This window comes from Scophthalmus maximus, chromosome 17, assembly GCF_022379125.1.
Source record: "Scophthalmus maximus strain ysfricsl-2021 chromosome 17, ASM2237912v1, whole genome shotgun sequence".
Classification (NCBI taxonomy): domain Eukaryota; kingdom Metazoa; phylum Chordata; class Actinopteri; order Pleuronectiformes; family Scophthalmidae; genus Scophthalmus; species Scophthalmus maximus.
This window is the reverse complement of record NC_061531.1, coordinates 983,821-1,004,287: the sequence shown is the minus strand read 5'-3', so window position 1 is coordinate 1,004,287 and position 20,467 is coordinate 983,821. Positions and strand designations below refer to the sequence as shown.

Here is a 20,467-nt window from a genome sequence, read left to right as displayed (position 1 = left end):
AACCCCCTCTGGTGGACACAAACACCATCATGCAACCACCACAAACTGGCTCAAGCAAAGTGACACTTCATCATGAGCATCATTTATTCAAAATATCATTAAGTGCACGCAAATGTGGGCTACGTGTTGTGGAGACGTTGACTGGTGCAAAAGGGAAAGAGGTTGATGCAGGATGGATGTTAGCTGAAATGAGAGATGGGAAAGCAGGGAATGACCACACGCCGTTCAATACCAGAGCTCAGGTGCATTCAGTCGATTCTCCTTCCCCCTCCAGAAGAACTTGAAAATATGTTTAGTTTATCAGCAGGACACAAGAAGACTCCTGCTTTACCGCAAGGTACGTTGTTAGTTTATGTTAGCACACTACTCTCTTTGGCTCCAGATCAGCTGTGATGTCATAATATCCTGGTGTTGAATGAATGTAATGTACTGTGTTAAACTGAGATTTAAGGTAACAAAGATTTCTGAGTTGAGGGATGTTATGGGCTTGCATATCCATTTGTATTTATTGATTTGATTATTCATTTTTACCTATAGAGTCTGAATCTTTTTCTTTTTAATAGGCTTGTCATCCTGTCAGCCACACCTCCACTGGGGATCCCTCCTGGGTCTTCGTCTACAGCACGATGCATGCCAAGTCTTCCGCCGTCTTCTTCGGGTTCATTTCTTTCAGGGATCGTCCAGCATCCAATCGCAAGCTCCACTGGCAGCATCCCAGGTTATGTAAACCAGCGGGTGTTGCCAGTGGCAGCTGTGATTTAGTTTGAGCAGTCTGCCTCTGTCTCTCTGTCTTTGTCACCTCATCTTATTTGTCTTACAATCCCCGCTACACCACACCTAGTTATATTTGTTCTCTAGTTTTACACCAAGATTTATGCATAGCAGATCCATTAGGTTTTGTTTTACCCTGAAAGATCTTTAATTCCTTTAACCAACTTTAGGGACAAAGAAGGTTTCTGAGGGTGATGGAGATGTTTTATTAATTTATTAATTTTCGTCACCTGCAGGCCTTTCCCTTGTTTTGGCCTCACCTGATTCCAGTGGCGCCGTCGGCTTCAGGGTTGTAACAAGGGGCGACTGGCAGTTACAATAAATAAAATTTACAGAATAGTTTTGAACACAAAAAAAGAGCGAAGAGAGCAGTCATCTGCCATGGCTGAGCAGTTTTGCCCTATCTTGCAATGGTGAAGAATCCTTCAAAAAATTCCAGGATCCAATCCTTCCCAAAGTGTAATCCCCTGCCAACCGAGACCTATATTTGAAAACATTTCCATTAATTTTTTGTGTAATCCTGCTAACAAACAATCAAACAGACAAACCAAACCAAACCAATAACATAACCTCCTTGATAGAGGTAATAAATATGTAATATATCATTTGTGGAATAAGCGTGATTTGTCAACCTCACCACATGGGGTCACTGCTCAATCTGTAATCAGATCACTGACAACAGATGACTTGTAACAGTTATATTCCCTTTAGAAATACCAAATACCACATCAGGATTTCTGGTTGGAGTCTACAAGAAAGCCAAAACATATGGTGAGATATTGCTTCACACCAATCCCATATACTGTCCACATTGGAATAAATCCTCAGCAAGTTTAATTTTAGAATAACGCAATCCGTGAAACAACGCACAAGGCCTTTAAGGCTTTATGAACAACTTACATAGTCTCTTCTCTGTTAAAATGGAACATCTGCTTCTGTCAGGAAGAATATTTGGATTTAACAGAACTGTGAACCAGGTGAGACTGTGGTGGTGACCTGAATTTAATGCATAACTGCTCAAATGTGAGGAACGTTCCTGTAAAGAGCAACTTAATATTTTCAATGTCCTTGTGCCACAGTGGTAGGGAAACAGAGGAGGAAGTATAGAACCCTTTTGGACCAAGTCTTTAAATGCTGTGTTACACTAGGGTTGTGTTGTACCTATTCAGTGGTATGGGAGAAAAAACAAAAAAATCAGAGTTAAAGAGTTAACAGATCAAACCAACAAGGAGACACATAGCACTTATTCTGAAACTGAGGTCGTCCTATTCCTCCTATATGTTTTGGCTGCTGTAAATAATCTCTTCTTATTGTCAGTTTTTTTTCTAATTCCACACAGAAACTGGATTTGATATAATATATTAGAACTTTGGTATATATGTATATTTTAAAATAATTTATTCTACAAAGAAATGGTGAGATCCGGGGGGTCAAAAGTGCCAGTTATCTCATCTGCTTCATTGTTTGCAGTCCCGGAGAACACTGTGCTGTATATGTAAATCATGATATCATTTCCTGCAGAAGACATTATGTTTTTATCTTCTTTCTGATCGCAGTAAAACCAGCACGTAAAAAAGTACTGATGTGGGAACCATTCTCTTTGCCACAAACTGGACTTGCACATTTGATAAAGAGGACAAAATACAGAAATAGAAAGAAAGCTGCACTGTTCTTTATCTATGGGCTGACAAGGGTGCTCCTGGGCTCGTTGAGAAGGCTGTTAAATAATTTAAATAAAATAACGTGGAGCATGCTGTGGATTATTCATGTTTCTTCTGAGTGGTGGGCGTCTCTCCCCTCCTGTGCCCTCAGTTTTGTTCACAGTGTTTACAGGAGTGCAGGGCTGAGCTGTCCACACACAGAGTGCAAACCAGAGCAGGGAGGAGGGTACGTGCAACAAAATCTGCCAGGAATTGAGATGGTATAACAATGTATCAAACACCTGCTGAACAAGCATACAGTAATGTGACGTCTTGGGCAGCTCTGCCCACAGTGAACTCTCTGTTCGACCCTGGAGTGTCAGCTACATCTTCTGTATGGAGCTGATGCACAGCTAAGTGGAAAGAGTCATCACAAGAAACATTACCTGTGACCCCACCACAAAAGTCAGTGTCTGTAGTCGGCAAACCAACATCTGGATGTGGATAGATGAAGATAAAACAGAGCTGCAATCACTAAAGGATTGTTTGAAGAGAAAAAAGCAGCATTTGTTAAAAAATTGCCAAAATAGCCAACTGGTAAAGGTCCAATGTGTAGGATTAGGGGCTATTTAATGATGGCATCTGATACTGACGGGCAAGACTTGTGTAAAAGGTCCATTAATTCATCAATGTTTAAATGGGTGTAACTGATCATAGTGGAGCAGGCAGTTTTGTCAAATGAAAAAAAAAAACTGTGCTCAGACAAACAAGCAAAAGCCCAAAGGGCAGGACAATATCCAGAGTATGACTTAGCAGGACAGCAGAATGTTAAAATGAAGTTACAAGCCAACCAAAGTACACCAAGATGCCTTTTGTTCTCCAAAGGGCAACTGCAACCATTCAGAGACTGATAAACCAAGTGTTAGCAGGTATGGAAACATTTGCAGCTGCTTATGTTGATGATATTGTGATCTACAGTACTTCTGGCAGGAACGTCTGAGTCACCTGGCAACTATGCTGGGGAAAATCAACCCACAACCCAAGAGTGCATTGGCGAAAAAGGAGACCCAGTACCTAGCTAGGCTACATCCTCGGAGGAGGTGTCATTAAACCAGTGCAGGACAACATGGAGGCAAACCAAGACAGTAGGAGACCAACCACCCAGAGAGAGGTAAAATTGTTTCTGGGTCTGGTTGGCTGGTACCGACGTTTCATCAAGAACTTCTCTGAGGGGCCAGCACCCTTATCCGAACTCACCAGCACTACAAAAATACAGGTGGAATTGGGTGTGGAGCAGGAAAGGGCTTTCCAGGACCTCAAATAAGCCCTATGTCAGGAGCTTGTGCTCCAGAGCCCAAACTTCAACTTATCCTGTTCTTATAGAAAAATAGTATCGGTTTTGGCACCATTTAGGCACCGGTACAGATTTTATATCGGTATATTTGTATCGATTTAGCACTGGTATTGCAAAAAAAACTAATGATACCTAACCTTAATAATCACTTAAACTAATGTTTAAAAGTAAAGAAGTATGTCATCAGTGTTAATCTGTTTGTTTGTGTAAGATATCACTGGACGTGCCAAATATCACGTACATACAGCGGAGACCAACTTTCTGCTGTTGTAGGGACCAGCCCATCCCCTCACAACATAACTGGTTCAAGCTAGTCCTCAAGCTTTCTGCCATGAACTCGCCCTGTTCAAATACACTGGGCACATTTGTGTGTTTTTGGTCCGCAAGTGCAGTCAATACAATCATGGTGAGGTCATAAGGATTGAATTTTGCGTCAAGATCTAGGCTGAACTTGTTTACCTCTTTTCGTTAGACACATCATAAGATGGATTTTGGACCAAATTATCTGATGTGGGTAGAGCTCCTCAGAGAAATTCAATGTTACAACTTAACTGAAGATAAACTCAAATGAAGATAAAGGCATGGACAAGTTTTTCTAAATGCTGCTCAGACATGAGACCTTCAATCCTCGATGTGTTCTTAAGGTGTTAGTAGGCTAACTTTGTAGTTATGTTTATTTGGCCATTCAGGTTAATGTGGCTAAAATTCCTTAAGATTCCTGGTTTAGATTGTGGTTTACTGATTGAAGTGTGTGCTTACTTTTGACCGTTCCTCCTTGTCTCCAAAGACAATTGACTTCAGTTTTATCTTTCTTTTAAATTAACAAAATTCAATGTGCATTGTCCAATGCCCTTAATCATTGCTCGTATGGGTTCATTGTCCTCTAGTGATATGTTTATGTACATTTGTGTCATCAGAAGAGAGTCTTTTAAGAGTGATTTTATGAAGGCCGTTTTCTGTGCCTTTTGGAAAACACCTCCTCATGGCCTCTGACAGTGGACATGTCATAGTTCTGTATTTGACACCATCGATCTCAAGATTCTATCACTGAGACTAGAACATATAGTCTCAGTGATAGCACAAGACTGGTTTAAGTCATACTTATCAGATAGGTTTCAGTTTGTTAATATTTACAATAATTGTTGCATGTATACAAAAGTTAGTCATGCAGTTTCGCAAGGGTCTGTGCTGGGGCCGATATTTTTCACTTTAAAACTGCTTCCCTTAGGCAATATTATCAGAAAGCACCACATAATACTAATAATTCACTGGACACTTACAAAGTCCAATGTTCATTTGCTTTCAAATGAGTGAAATTACTAACTGTGCAATACTTACACTCGTGTGCAATTATTGTTACTGCTCTGTGTATAGTAATTATATTTTTTAATATTTTGTACATGTCTGCTGCTTTTTATATTCTGCAATCCGCTTTGCTGCTGTGACATCCGAATGTCCTTGTTGTGGGAAAAATAAAGGATTACCATATCATATTAATCTGCATCTACTCCCTGTAAAATTTAGAAACAGAATTAAAGAAGTCCTGCTCCTCACAAACAAAGCCCTTAATGATCAAGCTCCATCAAATCTTAAAGAGTTCATAGTTCAATATTATCCCAATAGATCACTTTGCTCTGTAAATTCAGGACTACTTGTGGTTCCAGACTGTGTAAGAGTAGAATGTGAGGCAGAGCCTTCAGCCACCAGGCTCCTCTCCTCCCGAAGCAGGGAGGCAGACCCCCTCTCCACATTTAAGGTTAGACTTAAAACCTTCCTCACAGGCCGCCTGAGGAGCCGCAGGGTGAACCTGATTCAGAGGAAGGACAGAGCGGACAGTCAGCCGGGGAACAGCAAGCTGATTTAGGCAGAGAGAGAGAAGACAGCTTGACTGCCCTGAGGGACACAACAGAGAAAGTTAGAGTAGAGAAAAATCAGACAGCTGAATGTGAGCGCAGTCAGACTGCTTAAATGACAGGGGGGCAGACATGTGTAAGGGGCAGTGTTGCTGCTGAGGAGGACATGGACACATGACTGTGTCTCATACTCTCAGTCCTGCAGTACTGCTCTTTACACTATGGAGCAAATTGTTAATTATTTGCTAGATCAAACTTTTGGAAAATCAGACACAGAAATGTTCATTAAAAATGTGTGACTCTGAAGAGAATGGTTGGTGTTGATGTGCTGAATGAGAAAAAAATGTTTCTGTCTGAAGAAACACATGACGAGTGCCAGAATGATGCTGAGGGTGAATAAAGAGAAAAGGTTAAAGGTCAGTAAGTGAGCTGATGATGGATGTGTTGTACTGGGTGATTCTCCTCTCCCTCTTCACATCTTCTATCTCTGGATGCACATGGTCAGGGTGGGCTCACTGAATATTAACCGGGGGAGGGATCAGCAGAGGAGAACATTTTCAGAAATGATCTCAGAATTTTTTTCTATGTGATTTCCTTTTTTAGTTTTCACTGATCATCACTTAGTCACCTTAGACCTTCATATTTCACCAACCAAAAAATACAGTTCATACTGGCATTTTAATGTGAAATTACTAAAGTTTGAGGCATTCTGGGAAATCTGGAAAAGGAAGGAGGGGGGACTTTGAGTCCCTGAGTCAGTGGTGGGAAGATGGTAATGCACATATTCGTGTCATTCAAGTCATTCAACAGCTAGAAAAAGAAATAAACAATCTGGAAACCAGTTTAGTGAGAGACAGCCGCACTGGCAGCCACAGTGATGCCCAGACTGGTCTGTACTGTAGGGAGGACAAGGTCTGGCGGACATTAAATCTCTTATCACATCCGTCAGGCTGCAGACGGCTCGGAGACTGCTCTGCAGCTTTGGCCTGCCCTGGATGGACACAACCTGTTTATGCTGAGGAGGGCTGGACAACTGGGTTATGATAAACACCTGTTACTGCTCCAGCCTCATTCCATCGACTTAACTGGTGCGACTCCTTTTTATCAGTCAGTGTTACAACCATGGCAGGTCCAGAGTTTCAGAAGAGAAGCTGTGATGACACCAAGGACGTGGCTTTTTGAGGAGCCACTATTTAGAGGCGGCTTCATCAGATCTCAGGTTTTATCATTGGTCAGCCTGAGGTCCAGACTGAGAGATGTTGGTTGTGTTAAACTGGGTCATCTCATGAAGACCTCCATCCCTCATCTAGCTGAACTACTGCTGATGCTGAACATCGGGTCCAACAGACTGCTGCTCAGGGTGGTGGAGAATCTCTGTTCGTCCCTGCCAGGAGTCCTAAGAGTGTTTGTTGAAGACCGTACTCTATCTGAACAATGGGATGATGAATGTGAGTATATCTTTCCTGCACTCTCACCTAGTGTGGGACAGTGGCAGGACGAGGATGACATCCTTCTGTCTCTAAAGACCCCAGAGTTGGGAGACCATGTGATGCACTTCAATTCCAGCACAAGGGACAACTGTACTTTCTGTTCAGGGACTGAGACGATCTATCATTTGTTTGTCCAGAATTCCAGACTGACCCAGCCTGTTCAGACAGCTGCAGTCATGGTGTCTGGTCTGGGTGAACAATTTTCTCTCTGCCTTTTTATATCTGGTCACATTACTCTGCCAACAAAGGGTCTGTACACACTTCATCTCAGGACTGGCTAAAATGTCAATATGGAAAACAAGGAAGAGCCGTGTGAGGGGTCAGGGGTCAGAGGACGCGGTGCTGATATTGACACGGCTGCTGGAGGCTTGGCTCAGGGTTGAATTTACTTTCTATGAACTGTGTGGCTAGCTGCCCGGTTAAGGACACACACCTCATGACGCTGACCCTCCTAGCCTGATGACTGGCTGATTTTAAAAAGGAAGAGGCACGTAATCACAGTGGACACACCGAGGAAAAAAAGGTCAGACCATAGGTGTCATTTACGCTGGGGACTCGGGTACATGTCCCCACCACTTTTTTAAATGGCTAATTTTGTCCCTATCACTTTTTCTAAGATATTTTTTTAAACATGTCCTGAAAAATAGCTACACAAAGAAATGTAATAAATGAGAAAACTTTGAGAATTTTTGCACAAGAAAACATGTGCAATCTCAGGAACAGTTTGTCCGTTCACAGACGTGACACATTTAATATTAGTATACTTTCAATAGAAAATAGATAAGCAAACATCCTCCCACTTTGCAGCATCAGGGCACAGGCAATGCACTAGTTGTCAAAAAAAGTTCTAAAATTACCCTAAAACGTGCATGCGCCGATGAATTTTTTTTTATCGTTGAACACAACAAACAGTTAGAATAACTTATCAAGCTGGAATAGCCTGAGGTTTGCAAACATGTTAAGATCATTGCATCTTACAGTGACTTACAGTACAGTGCAGCTTGCTTAAAAAGTTTCTAATGTCTCCACCTCTCTTTTTCTGCTTGGACTTAGTGCAGTTTGGGTTGCTGTAAATTAAGCCCCTTTAACAATGGCCAAAACATGGCCTTACCAAGTAAAGTGCTTTGAGATAATGTATGTTGTGATTTGCGTAATACAAATAAAATTTAATCTGCCCTGGCCAATCAGAAGTGCAAATTAGAGGGGTATAATCCTTAACACTTGGTTGTCGTCATTGTTGGGAACAAAGCATGGTACCGTAGTAGTGACTGACTCATCAAAAATGAAGATATTTTTACTTCAGAAAAACCTGGGATGCCTTGAATAGCGTCTCACACTTGTCAACTCTAGAGGCATAATGGCTAAAAAAAATGGTTATGGACTTTTCATGGGATTTATTGACACTGAAAAATAATAATACACTAACACCTCATAGTAGATGTTAACCTGCTGCAATTTCATGCTGTGCAACAACGGTCAGACTATCAGTCCAATCAATACTTTATGACCTTAAAGACCTTAAAGAAGGTATGACAAGGACCTTCAAAAGTTCAGACACGCACACACACAGGCCCGCTGCGTGGTAACTGATGTGGCAGCAAACACACCCTGTATGGTGGCCAAAGTCCCTGCACTGACCCTGAAACTGTTGTGAGTTATTTCAGGTCCTGTACACCCACACACACACACACACACACGCACACACAGACACAATTGTGCATCTTTTCCCTCATGTCTTATGTAATATTCAGTGAGTGTTCAGGTTTATTGCGTCCCCCCGCATGTCCAGTTCATGTTCTGAGACGCACAGCAAACATTGAAACTGAATCATACACATTTATGCCCAAACATATAATCTCCTGGCAATGAACACAAGACAAGAAGTTATATCCGTTTCAGAATTATTTATTTTTCAAATGTTCTTTATAAAAAATAAAGTTCCTCCAATATGAACAGTTCACTTCTAATTTAAATTGCAAAACAGGCACTTTCAAGCATACAATAACAGTGACTATAGCATAAACATGGTCAATCACAATATACATTATAGCAGAGTTATTATTTTCATACAGTCAATACACACATTTCAGTTTGGATTTGTTACAGGTTCCCCAAAACAAACTGAGGTGCTTATTTTCCACACAGTTCCGACAATTAATGGATAACCATGACTGACTAAATAATCTTTAATTCTTGTGTACTGTCAGCAACTGGGCAGCTGGACATCTGTTCAGCAACAAAGCAGGAATTCCACATAGTCAATTAGTTTGAGACAAACTAAATTAAAAACGACAAGTATGCATAGAACCCTGCATGACTGATTCACACAAAGACAAACCAGTCACACAAAGAAAGGAAGTGGTCTGTCTCCTGTAGCAATTAAAAAAATAATAATAATTAAAAAAGCCCTTATCGGTTAAAATGCACCAGCACGTATTGTTTTTGAGGGAAACCTCCTGTGGCATCTTGAAACCGAAAGACCTGAAAACAACTCTAATTAAAAAAAGAATCAGTATCAATAACATTTGTGCCAAAGGCTTTTCCATCTGAGGCAAGTGTTTGCATAATACATGTGCCGGAATACATGTGCTGTTATTTCAGCATGTCACCTGAATGTCATTTTGTGACATATCCCCTCGGACACATTCTGTCGGATTTTGTCAAATAGCAGAAATCATGTAGACACATTGTAAACTGATGCAAAAATTCTGAACGGATATTAACATTTTCTATGCAAGCCTAGACTAGAACAGATGTTACTAAGGGTTGAAATGACCCAATGCTTACAATGGGTCTTTTACTAAATGAAACAGCCCGTTCCTCATATTTAGGGCTGCATGGTTCATCACTTTAGCCGCTAAGTCTTTAAATGTGATTTTGAAAGACTGAACTTTACTAATTGAAGGAGCTGCTTTTCTAATAGAGCTTACTTCTTAATCATCACTAAAAACGTATTATGACAATTACCCATTCGACGGTAACCACCGACCTTTCAGACCATTAAGACAACTCTAATATTTAGTGTGTGGCTAAATTTGCCTATTGTGTGGTCAAATTTTTCTCGGCACACCAGTAACGTATGTCAGATAGAAAAGAGAGGGTCTTTTGTCTTTACAGGCATAAAGGATCTAGCTAGCTGATCATTTTCAGAGAGCACTGCCAGCTAGCAGCTAGCTGAGTTTTTTTAAATGACAGGTGCCACATAGCTTCAGTTGCCAGAGCAGCTTCGCTTCAGCCTTGCCTTTAACTTAGCATTTTCTCTCTCTCTCTCTCTCTCTCTCTCTCTTTCTTGATCCGACCACTTCATCTTCGACTGTCCACCATTTTGACTCACAATGTCAACCCTCTTTTTTTTCCTCTCTCTTCCTTAATCTTCACCATACATGTAAAGAAAGCATGAAGAAGACGGCGCTTGCTCTAATCAAGAACATTTCCTAGATGATCAGGGCATGCGATGCTGGGCCATCTCTCATCTCCCTGGCCACTTTTGATTACTTCCGCCCCCATCCAATGCCGGGCTAGTAGTTCTGGTCCCACAATGGCCTGCCTTTAAAGGTCATTTTATGGTCAGCTTGTAAATGTTTGTGCTAGAAAGTCATATCGTGTCATGACTGCTTCACTTGGTCACGCGGTAGACAGCCATGTCCAACGGCTCCTTGGAGGGACTGCACCAATCGTCTGCCTCCAAACTCAGCTTGTAGTTGCGTAGCGCAGTCTTGTTAAAAACTGGCAGCCTCTCCACAGAGTCTGTAGACCAGGCCTAGAGATACACAGAGAACAGATGTAAGTGAAGGGTTTATTTACCCTCCAAATTTATCTTGACCTCAGAGCAACAAATACTTAAGCACTGCCTTGTTCTGAATAAAGAATACAATATCGGTGCATGACAAAATAGGCCACACAAAATCAGTACACAAAAAGACCAATTAATTTAATTTGGAAAGCCATGAGCAAAAGAGGTTATATTTAATTCATTAAAATGACATCTATACTCACACAGGAATTATTTAATAATTGAAAAGCCTCATGTTATAAGATACCTTTATTTTTTCTTGTCAAGTTGAGAAGATTGACACCAAATGACTGGAGTCCCCAGCTAGTTAGCTTAGCTTAGCATAAAGGCAGGTAATGGTGGGAGTCTGCTAAATAACTAAATCTTCTTTACAGGCCCTGTGACACCTCATATCTGATTTGATTAATGTTTAATCTGTTCAAAAGTGTTAATACAAAATTTTAAAATGGGGATCAGGAATGGACCAGAATGTCTTTGCCGGTGGGAGCGGTTTCCGGATTCACAATGTCGTCACCTAATGGTTGCCAGGCAACTAGGTGAGACTACTCCTAAACTAAGGTAACAAGCTGCTGACTCCATCTAGAAGTAAGTGTATTAGTCCTCTCATATAACTCTACACAAGAAAGAAAATTATGAGTTTTATGTTTTTTTGATGTTAAATTTTTCTTTGGTTTGATCCTGAGAATTATTGTTGAGGTGTAATTTCCTAAATAAAGGTGCATCAAGTAGGATTAGTCCATTCGCTCTAAAAAAAAACAACTAAAAAAACCCTCTAATCATACTTACTTTATTTCCAAATAAGAGCATACGGTTACTCAACGTAACAAAATTAACAAATTAGTACTCCCTTTAAATTTTGAAGAATTAAGTTAGCCATGGCCTCAAAAAAATTACTTGGCCATCTTTTATATATCAACCAATACGTTGGCATCAACATGTGTTTACCTTCAGATGAATGACTGTCTCTGTGCCGTGACCCTCCATAGAGTAGAGCTGTAAGTCTCCCTGGAAGTAACGAGCGTAGAGCCGAGAGATGGGCAGACCATAGCCAAAGCCAGCCTACACACACACACACACACACTAGCCACATTAGCTCTTCTCATTTATTAATATTGTGTTTCAGTGTGTGCTATTGTGTGTGATTTTGTTTACCAGTGGCGCTCTGTGTTTGTCTCCTATGGAGGGCCTGGGCGCTGTGGAGTACATGTAGCTGAACAGACGCTCTGTCTTCCTGAAGGGAACGCCACCACCTCGGTCACTCATCTGGAGAGAGACAGATTATGGACAACAGAGCATTGAGGGGTCAGCAGCACTAATGGTGGGCCTATACTGTGCTAGCATCAAACATGAACAAACATTTCAACTTCCACCTTTGCAAGGACAATTGTTGACAATGCTTTTCCTAGCCCCTTACTGCAACCTCAAACATCGCAACTAAAACCCCAACCCTTACCCTAACCTGTTGTACCTAACACTAACCATAACCCAAATTTCGTTGTACAGTTTACATTTTTTTGACAATAAAAGGCTTCTATTCTATTCTCAAAGTCTAAACCCTCAAACAGCCTTTGGAAGGTTTGCCAAACATCCCTTTGAAGGTGTGCCAGATAGTGAGGACCGGCCAAAATCACTCCAAAGGTCTGAAACTCAGGCAATAACCACACACAACAGGTCCTCATGTGTTTATGCGTGTCTCCATCTAAGAAGCAAAGGTTGCAGCTATCAGCTTATAGTGTGAGATAGAGTTGATCCTGTCTAAATATAGGTGCATGGTGTACCAAGTGGTGTCAAGGAATGTGCTCGTTATCTGGGCGGGTAATGTGGGTTTATGAGGATTATATAACCTAATTAAGCAGCCGAATAGAGCAGGGACTGGGATACAAAAAGAACGAGGAAAATGGTGGAAACACGTCATTCCACAATGGGGCTAGGAAGAAATCTTTATTTTCATAGCATTTCTTTAACAATCCCTACATACGTAATCACCTTAGAGTCCACTTGATGAATGTATAAACTATCACAGCATGAATTACTGTGCTTTTTTTTAAAATAAATGAGTTTTGGTTGTACCAAATCTTGTTCTAATCTTGGTTTGTCCATCCGTCTTTCTTCTTCTCTCAAGTTGTGGAAAGCTACAACACTTACTCAATGTTGTGTTGCATGTTTGCTGATGCCTTGTGGGATTTTATAACCACTTCTACCATCATGAAAGAAGAATAGTGTATTAGCTTGCCTTGCATTACTTTGCAACACAACTCCAAATCATTGTCAAACATTGTACAGGTAGTCAGTGGACTCAACAGACTCAATGACGTTAATGTCAATGTACGTTTTTATCAACTTCAAGTCGTTTCAACTTGAAAATGTTTTGAATTAAATTTCACTTCAATCAAAACACTTCAAACATGAGTTGTAACTTGAGAGGTCAATTAAATTAAGTTAAAAACAACAACAACAGCATTCTAACAGACTTCCCAGCATGCATTGTTTGAGTTGTAACTTTTCCAACAAGCAAATGTTGATTTGACATTTTTAATTAGAGCAGAAACTGCATTTATGATGCTAACTTGACACATGACGAGTCTCACCTTGATTGACAGGTCCTCTCCACCAAGGGCGACCATAACTTTGATAGGTGGGAGGGTCCTGCTGGCCTCATGGTTCTCAATGGTTGCTCTCATGGCATTCTACAGAGAGTACACAGGGAGGCTTATCAGCCGCTGGGTAGCCAGTTGGCGGGGATCCAAACTAAACTATTCTATCACTATTGACATGGAAATCAATTGTAATGATAATCGAATAATAGGTCTAGTCTTTTTGCCACTAGAAATGCCAAATGTTTTCTGTTTCCACAATCTCAGTTTTCTTTGTTGCCCATGGTAGGAAACAGGAACATGTTCTAGTTTATTTGTTGGTCAGGCAAAACAAGACATCTGATGATGTGACCTCAGTTTTCACAACAAAAAATTCATAATCCTTTAAAATTAGAAAATGATTGGGTGATCAATCATTATTGAAAATAACCGTTAGTTGGTGGGGGGGGGGGGTTCGGGGTGCAGATACAATATTATTTATTACCTTGAAGAGTTCAAAGAGCATGTGGTACAGGTGAGATGGGACGTATGAAATCTGGATCGGCTCTCTGATGCTGTTTGCTGGAAGAGAAAGAGATGCAGACATCAGCAACTGATAGAATCTGTGTTTGTCACAGAGATTCTTCAGTGTGTGTGTGGTGTGTGTTTGTGTCTAACCGTTCATCTGCCTCAGCTCCAGCTCTGGTGCCCCCAGGTAATACTGCTCACACAGCAACTTAGCAGTCTCATAGGCATCTAGAGCAATTGAGAGAGGAAAAACAACTAATCTTTGTCCTGCGATGAAACAGTCATAAAGATTATGAGATGCGATAAATGCAAGGTTATTGTCAGTATAAACATGGATCAAAGCAGATCTGACTGAATCACTGGCAGCCTGCCAGACCAACTGTACATCATTTCATGTGGTGAGGAGCTTTATTTCTCTATTAAGGGTACAAAAGGTGACCCAGACTATGAAAAGAAAATAAATTTTACAGCATGTAAATGTGTTCAACATGCTGTTTAAAATGATTCCAGATTCACTGCTTTCCTTTTTCTTATTCAACAGTGAATTAAATTGTGATTGTTTGTTAGTCCCAAACCAGACATTTGATGTTGTCAGCTTGTGCTCTTGAATACCATCACATGCATTTAATATGCAACTTGATTTTTCCACTTGTCATTGCAATGTACATAGTATGATGTAAGTCACACATACACACCTGGAGATTCAAAAGAAATCATCAATTTATAACATCATTCTTTCTTTAAGATAAATGAAATGCTGTACAGAAAGATTTGTCTCAACACTGTTGCAGAAGTTCCCACAAATGTGTTCCACACAAGCAATTTCTATCATGAGACTTTTTTCCCCTTCTTCTCCTTTCTCCTTACCTCGTACAACCTCTGTCACATCACACGCGGAGTCAATGCAGCCAATGGTGTTGTGGTGGGCGGGGTTTGTGTTGCCGTTGAAGACTAGAGCTGTAAATGAGCAGAGGAAGAGGAAACCACTTATTTTTCATCCTAATAATAGCAGTAGTTGCAGTAGTCCATGAGCTGTACATTTACATAATATGATCATGGGATCATTGATTTTTCTGTGGTTGTGTGTGTGTGTTGCTCACTGTGCTGGTTGATGAGCATGCGGATGGAGATGCGACTGGTGTAGAAGCGATCCAGGAAGTACTGGATGTTGTGGTCCGTGACGGCGTCCTGCTGGCCAAAGGAGTCTTTGTATTCGATGATTCCCTGAGCCATGGTGGGGACCACCTCATTGTGCCGGTTCCGGATGGCCTCCAAGACCTCCACAAACCTGAGGTTCGCGGAGTGTAGAGGAGGGCGAGAGACAGAAGACGGGAGGGAATGTGACAGGGGGAGAGGAGAAGGCAGGGGCTTGGTTAGAGAAGAAGAAATTGACAGAAGTGCAATCATGTCCAGTTCCGCCTTGTTCCGTGCTGCACTCACGTCTCAAGGTCTCTATGGTCTTCAGGGTTCTTGTCCAGAAACTCGAGGATCTCCATTAGGCTCTGGATGTACCTGAGAGAACACAAACACGGGAGAGTTCCTGACTGTCTAGCACACTTGTAGTCACAGTGGATAGTGGTAGCTACAGCTTGGTAAACACACAAATCTGGCTGCAGTTGAAATGATCAAGACAGAAAAACAGAGGGGGGGGGGGGACAGAGAAGAGAACGTAAACACTGACATCCATCACCAGTCCTGACACGTAATATGCAAGTGTCCCTAACACTGAGACGACCCAGCTTCCAGCAGATCACGAGCAGCCAGTCGCCTGATACTCCATTAGGTCAGCCTGCTGTTTGTTATTAGAGAGCCAGTAGCATGCTTTTCCAGTTAGAGCACACGCCTACACTATCTGCTCTGTGGACCATGGTTTTTCTCCCTTAAAAACAACTTCTGAACTGCCCATGTGTCTGCGCATTAGTGGTTTTCTTTCGAAATAGACAGAAACAAAAGGGCCACAGACTTTGAACTGGTTTACTGGTATTACAATGCTTTCACTTTACAAACTATTTCAGTTTGTAAATGAGCAGATCATCTGTGTGTAACAAGCAAAGTTGTACACCCGCCTATGTAGGGGCATATTACTGTGTTGATGTGTCCTTAAAGTGATGGCTGTGATGATGATGATTTCTTCTGCGGATATCACTTCCCAATGGAGGGGATCCAGACCGTATTCTGGCAGAGCAAATTTAAATGATCTCCCAGAATTCGTGTGGGTCCCAGGCTATCAACAATGCCACAGACCACCTAATTTTAAGACAATGGGTGCTTAGATAGGCCCCAGTGCTATTTAAACAATGTGGGTGCTGGACGACCGCAGCTCTGCTATAAGACAGGGCTCAGGATGCACAATTTTCCAGTGTTTTTTCATTCAGACAGATGAGGAGCCGTGATAATCACCTGGCTGGATCAAGGATTACTGGGTATTCATTTTCAGAAAAATCTGATGCCTTAGCTCAGTGACTTAGATTTTGTGGTAAAACATGTGGAACACACTAAGGTTAAGTCTGTACTGAGCTTGTATATATGCTTACTCTGCTAGTTTATTTACAATGTGTTTCCAAATTTCCCCGTACCCAAACTTCCCCGTTGTAGGACAGATAAAGAATATCTAATCTTCTTCAGCCAACTCAGCTGTCAGTGACAGCATGGTAAACTAAAGGAGCATTTCAGATATTTTCCCCCAAAAAACATTTTTCTTCCTTTATATAATCCAAATAAGAAAAAAAAAATATGAGTGACTAGTGATTTCAGCTCTTCTCTACAGTATCATACTTTTTTTCACTACACATGTTTTCACTTATCTTTGTTTTCAAGTGGATGGTGTTTGAGGATTATCTGCCACATTGCAAAATAGACGCTGCCTTCGTACAGAAAGTAACATCACGACCATCTCTCTGCTTGTGGACAAATAAAGTTCGACTTTGTGAATAAAAATATGATCCCATCTTATCATTTGATGAGATGAAATAAGATGTATTGTACAGTATGTACTTATTGTTAAAAGCTGGCTTTAATTCATGTGTATCTATATTAGGGCTGCAACTAACGATTAGTGTCATTAATCGATTCATCTGTCTATTATTTTCTCGATTAATCGATTAGTTGTTGGGTCCATAAGGTGTCATAAAATGATGATAAATGTCGATCCTGTTTTCCAAACTCTGAGATGATGTTTTGTTTTTGTCCACACACCAAAGATATTTACTAGTTTGCTCGGCTAGGCCGCCTCCCATATTTTTTTTTTGCCCGACAGAGAAATTTAGGAGTTTGTTAAGAAAACACTTCCAGTGAGCAATTCCTAGAAAGGTCCCTGAGACAACAGAGCACAACGTCATGATTTTTGGAGTGCCGGTTAAAAACCGTCTGATTGGATTAACTGAGCTCAATCTTTTACACCTTCTCATAAATGACGCTGAAGTTTCACGTCACTATCATTTTTTTCAGACTGCAGTTCTGAACAGCATGTTCCCTTCAGCCACAACAACATGCAGGCAGTTAGAGGAAAACGCAGGCGAAGGAAGGCGGGGGTTCGAGGAGGAACTGGGACAAAGTTCATCCTCCCTCCCTCTCACCCTGCCTTGCTCTACAATGTAACATGGGATTATATCTGGGCCTACAGTGAATTGTTGGACTGCTATTCATAGCAGCTGGATCAAAAACTTGCAACACTTATAGTTGTGAACGGTCGAACCTGCTGTGTTTACTCAAACAGGATTGAAACACAAAACCTCCAAGGGTGCAGAGTTACATGTAATCTTCAAACGCCATGGATGTTTTGTACTCAGCTCCTTTTGGGAGAGCAAAAGGAAGCATCAAGTAACAGTATCGAGGGATGTTCTGGGAGTTTGAGGTCTTTTCAGGAAAGCAGTGATATGTATGGTCAGTCAGTAAACAGGTCAGTAAGGCCGGCACCAGTCAATCATGTATTCCCCTAATCATTCGGATGAGTGTTTCTCACCAGGTCTGGATCAGCTGGATGGAGGGCGTGGCCAGCAGCCGGTCTGGCAGCAGGTTGATCTCCTTCATGATGTTGGACAAACGGACAGGTAGCTCCTGACGGAGGAAGACAAACGATGTGCGCTCACAGGCATTGGTCGAACCTGAATGGGCAGAACAGACTAGGATTACAAATCAGTGCACAAGGTTACAAACTTTAGGGGGATACTACTGGATTCAAAGAATGAACTGATTAATAACTGCAAATGCTGATTGAATCATTAGAAAAGAAATGTGGACAATTAGAACAAAAGTAAGTGACTACAACAGATCAACACGGTGGTGAGTGGAGTTGAGACTTAACCTTCACTTTATTTTAAAAGGATGCCCCCTTCTTCTTTTTTACTATGCCGACCAATTCCTCCAGGTTAATGATTTTGGTCATCACAGATGAATACAAGTCATGTGCAGCTCTTGTCTTTGGTCTTCACCTACTCCTGTGGGAAATATATGGCTCTAGCTGCTAGACAGCAACTTGAAATGAGGATGGTTCAGAAGAGTGGTGAGAGTGAAGGGACAGACGGCTAAACAATGAGCTAAAACTCAACATGAAGCTCGGTGAAGCCGAGCTGTAGGTTCATCGCAAAGTGGATGTTGGCTTCTTTTTTTTTGGTAGCCATTTATGTAACTATTGATTGTCTGAATTCCCACAAAAGTCTGACTACACTTGCCTCCAACAGGTCATCATCACTTGCATCATCATTGTAATTATGGTCAACTGCATTAACATGAGCATTGGCAATTGTTACGACCACAAACATGATCAGCGAATATGGGAGGTCACGGCAGGTGACTGACACCTTGCTTTGCTTCAGTGATGAGTTAAAATAATGATGAAATCAAGCTAATGAGACAAGTTAGGAAACGGCTGACAGGACTGCTCTGCCTGCTGACCTCACCCACAGCACCATGCATACAGTGACACCTGAGAGTACCGAATTGGAGAACAAAGACACAATCCAATCAAGTACACCAGAGTGTGTTTACACTACATATATAGAGCTGCAACTGCTAATCGAATAGTAATCGACTACTCAATTAATCGCCAACTATTTTGATAATCGATCAATCGGTTCAAGTATTTTTAATTAGAAAAAAACAGTCACTATTCTCGGATTTCAGCTTCTTAAATGTGAATATTTTCTGGTTTCTTTGCTCCTCTACAACAATTAACTAAATATCTTTGGCGTGTGGACAAAACAAAGCATCATCTTGGGGTTTGGGAAACACAATCTACATTTTTCACCATTTGATGACATTTTATGGTCCAAACAACTTATCGATAAATTGAGAAAATAATCAACACAGTAATCTGTTTTGAAAATAATCATTACTTGCTGCCCTATATATGTATATCATAAACAAAATATAATCAATATAATGAAGGCAAGTTGATGATAGATAAAAGGAACTCACCAAAGTCCAAGAACTGCTTCATTGACAGAGGAGAAGGGGAGAACTTGGAGAAGTGATCTACTTGTTTGGGCATGTTGGCCAGAGCTGCAGCCTTCACCAGAGACCGCACCAGCTTTATCCTACTAGTCATCCTCAAAAGTCAAAAATTAAAACGCTATTTATGAAGAAAAAAATCCCATAAAACAGTAATGTGCAAGAAGACACAGTGCACAGTAACTGTGGTGTTGAGCCTGCGCCGCTGCACGAGACACGGACTTAAGAGCCCACGTCAGCCAATGGCGGCGGGCGGCAGCCAGCCAATGGGATTCCAGCACCGCCACCATGCTATTACTGTAGGAAGATAGTAAACAAGGAGGCGAGCGCGCGCGAGCGCGCGCGTGACCCGGCCACAAACAGCGTTTTACATAACGCCCCCCTACGTCGGACAAACAGCCCAGACAGGAACACTGTTACAGTAACACTGGTGCTACATGCCACACGCACACGTCTCCAATATCAATAACAACTCCAGACCCATCAAGTCCACTCAGGTGACAGATTATTAGGAACAGCTAGCGGGAACTACTGCAGTCTGCTGAGTGTTGTGTGAAAACGCGAAGCCTCTTCTGAATGAAACATTGTGCACTTTTGAAATTTAAGAGATTGCTTGATGTGACATTAATCTCTGTTCACTGTTAATATCAAAAATCATTACAACTACAGATTAATTACATGTATGATAGTGTGCTGGTGAAGTGAATATACAATATGTAATCTTAACCCTGTGCAATACACAAGACTTAACATTTCACGTCCCTAACTTAGTGTTTTTCTCTCCCCTAATGCAGGTATCTCTTAGCCCAGAGCTGGAGGATCCAAATCCAACACTATTATTATTATTGTTATCCACGTCATTTAATCTATAAGTGTCAGTATTATTATTGTCATTATAAGATTTCTTCCTGTTAAAAGGGAGTTTTTTTCTCTCCGCAGTCACCAAGTGTTTGCTCATTGTGGGAACTGTTAGGTTTTCTCTGTAAATATTGGGAGGTCTTGACCTCACTATGTTAA

General features: G+C 41.2%; 1 protein-coding gene across 1 annotated transcript; it reads right to left on the bottom strand.

Annotated features, from left to right (window-relative positions):
- Positions 1–8,997: 8,997 nt before the first annotated feature.
- On the bottom strand, positions 8,998–19,675 carry LOC118289055 (pyruvate dehydrogenase (acetyl-transferring) kinase isozyme 2, mitochondrial). The gene is made up of 11 exons (XM_035615727.2): positions 19,418–19,675; positions 17,964–18,105; positions 15,443–15,514; positions 15,103–15,290; positions 14,870–14,959; positions 14,153–14,230; positions 13,980–14,056; positions 13,490–13,588; positions 12,054–12,164; positions 11,847–11,960; positions 8,998–10,868 (listed from the first exon to the last, which is right to left on the bottom strand). Exons 1-11 carry the CDS (start codon positions 19,545–19,547, stop codon positions 10,725–10,727), a joined length of 1,245 nt encoding a protein of 414 aa, XP_035471620.1. The 5' UTR covers positions 19,548–19,675; the 3' UTR covers positions 8,998–10,724.
- Between the last annotated feature and the right edge of the window lie 792 nt (positions 19,676–20,467).

Coding starts and splice junctions, on each gene's coding strand:
- LOC118289055 (XM_035615727.2), bottom strand. CDS start 19,547: ATGACTAGTAGGATAAAGCTGGTGCGGTCTCTGGTGAAGGCTGCAGCT. Junction 12,165..13,489: donor GAGAGGACCTGTCAATCAAG/GTGAGACTCGTC, acceptor GTCTCTCTCCAG/ATGAGTGACCGAGGTGGTGG. Junction 11,961..12,053: donor ACAAACACAGAGCGCCACTG/GTAAACAAAATC, acceptor GTGTGTGTGTAG/GCTGGCTTTGGCTATGGTCT.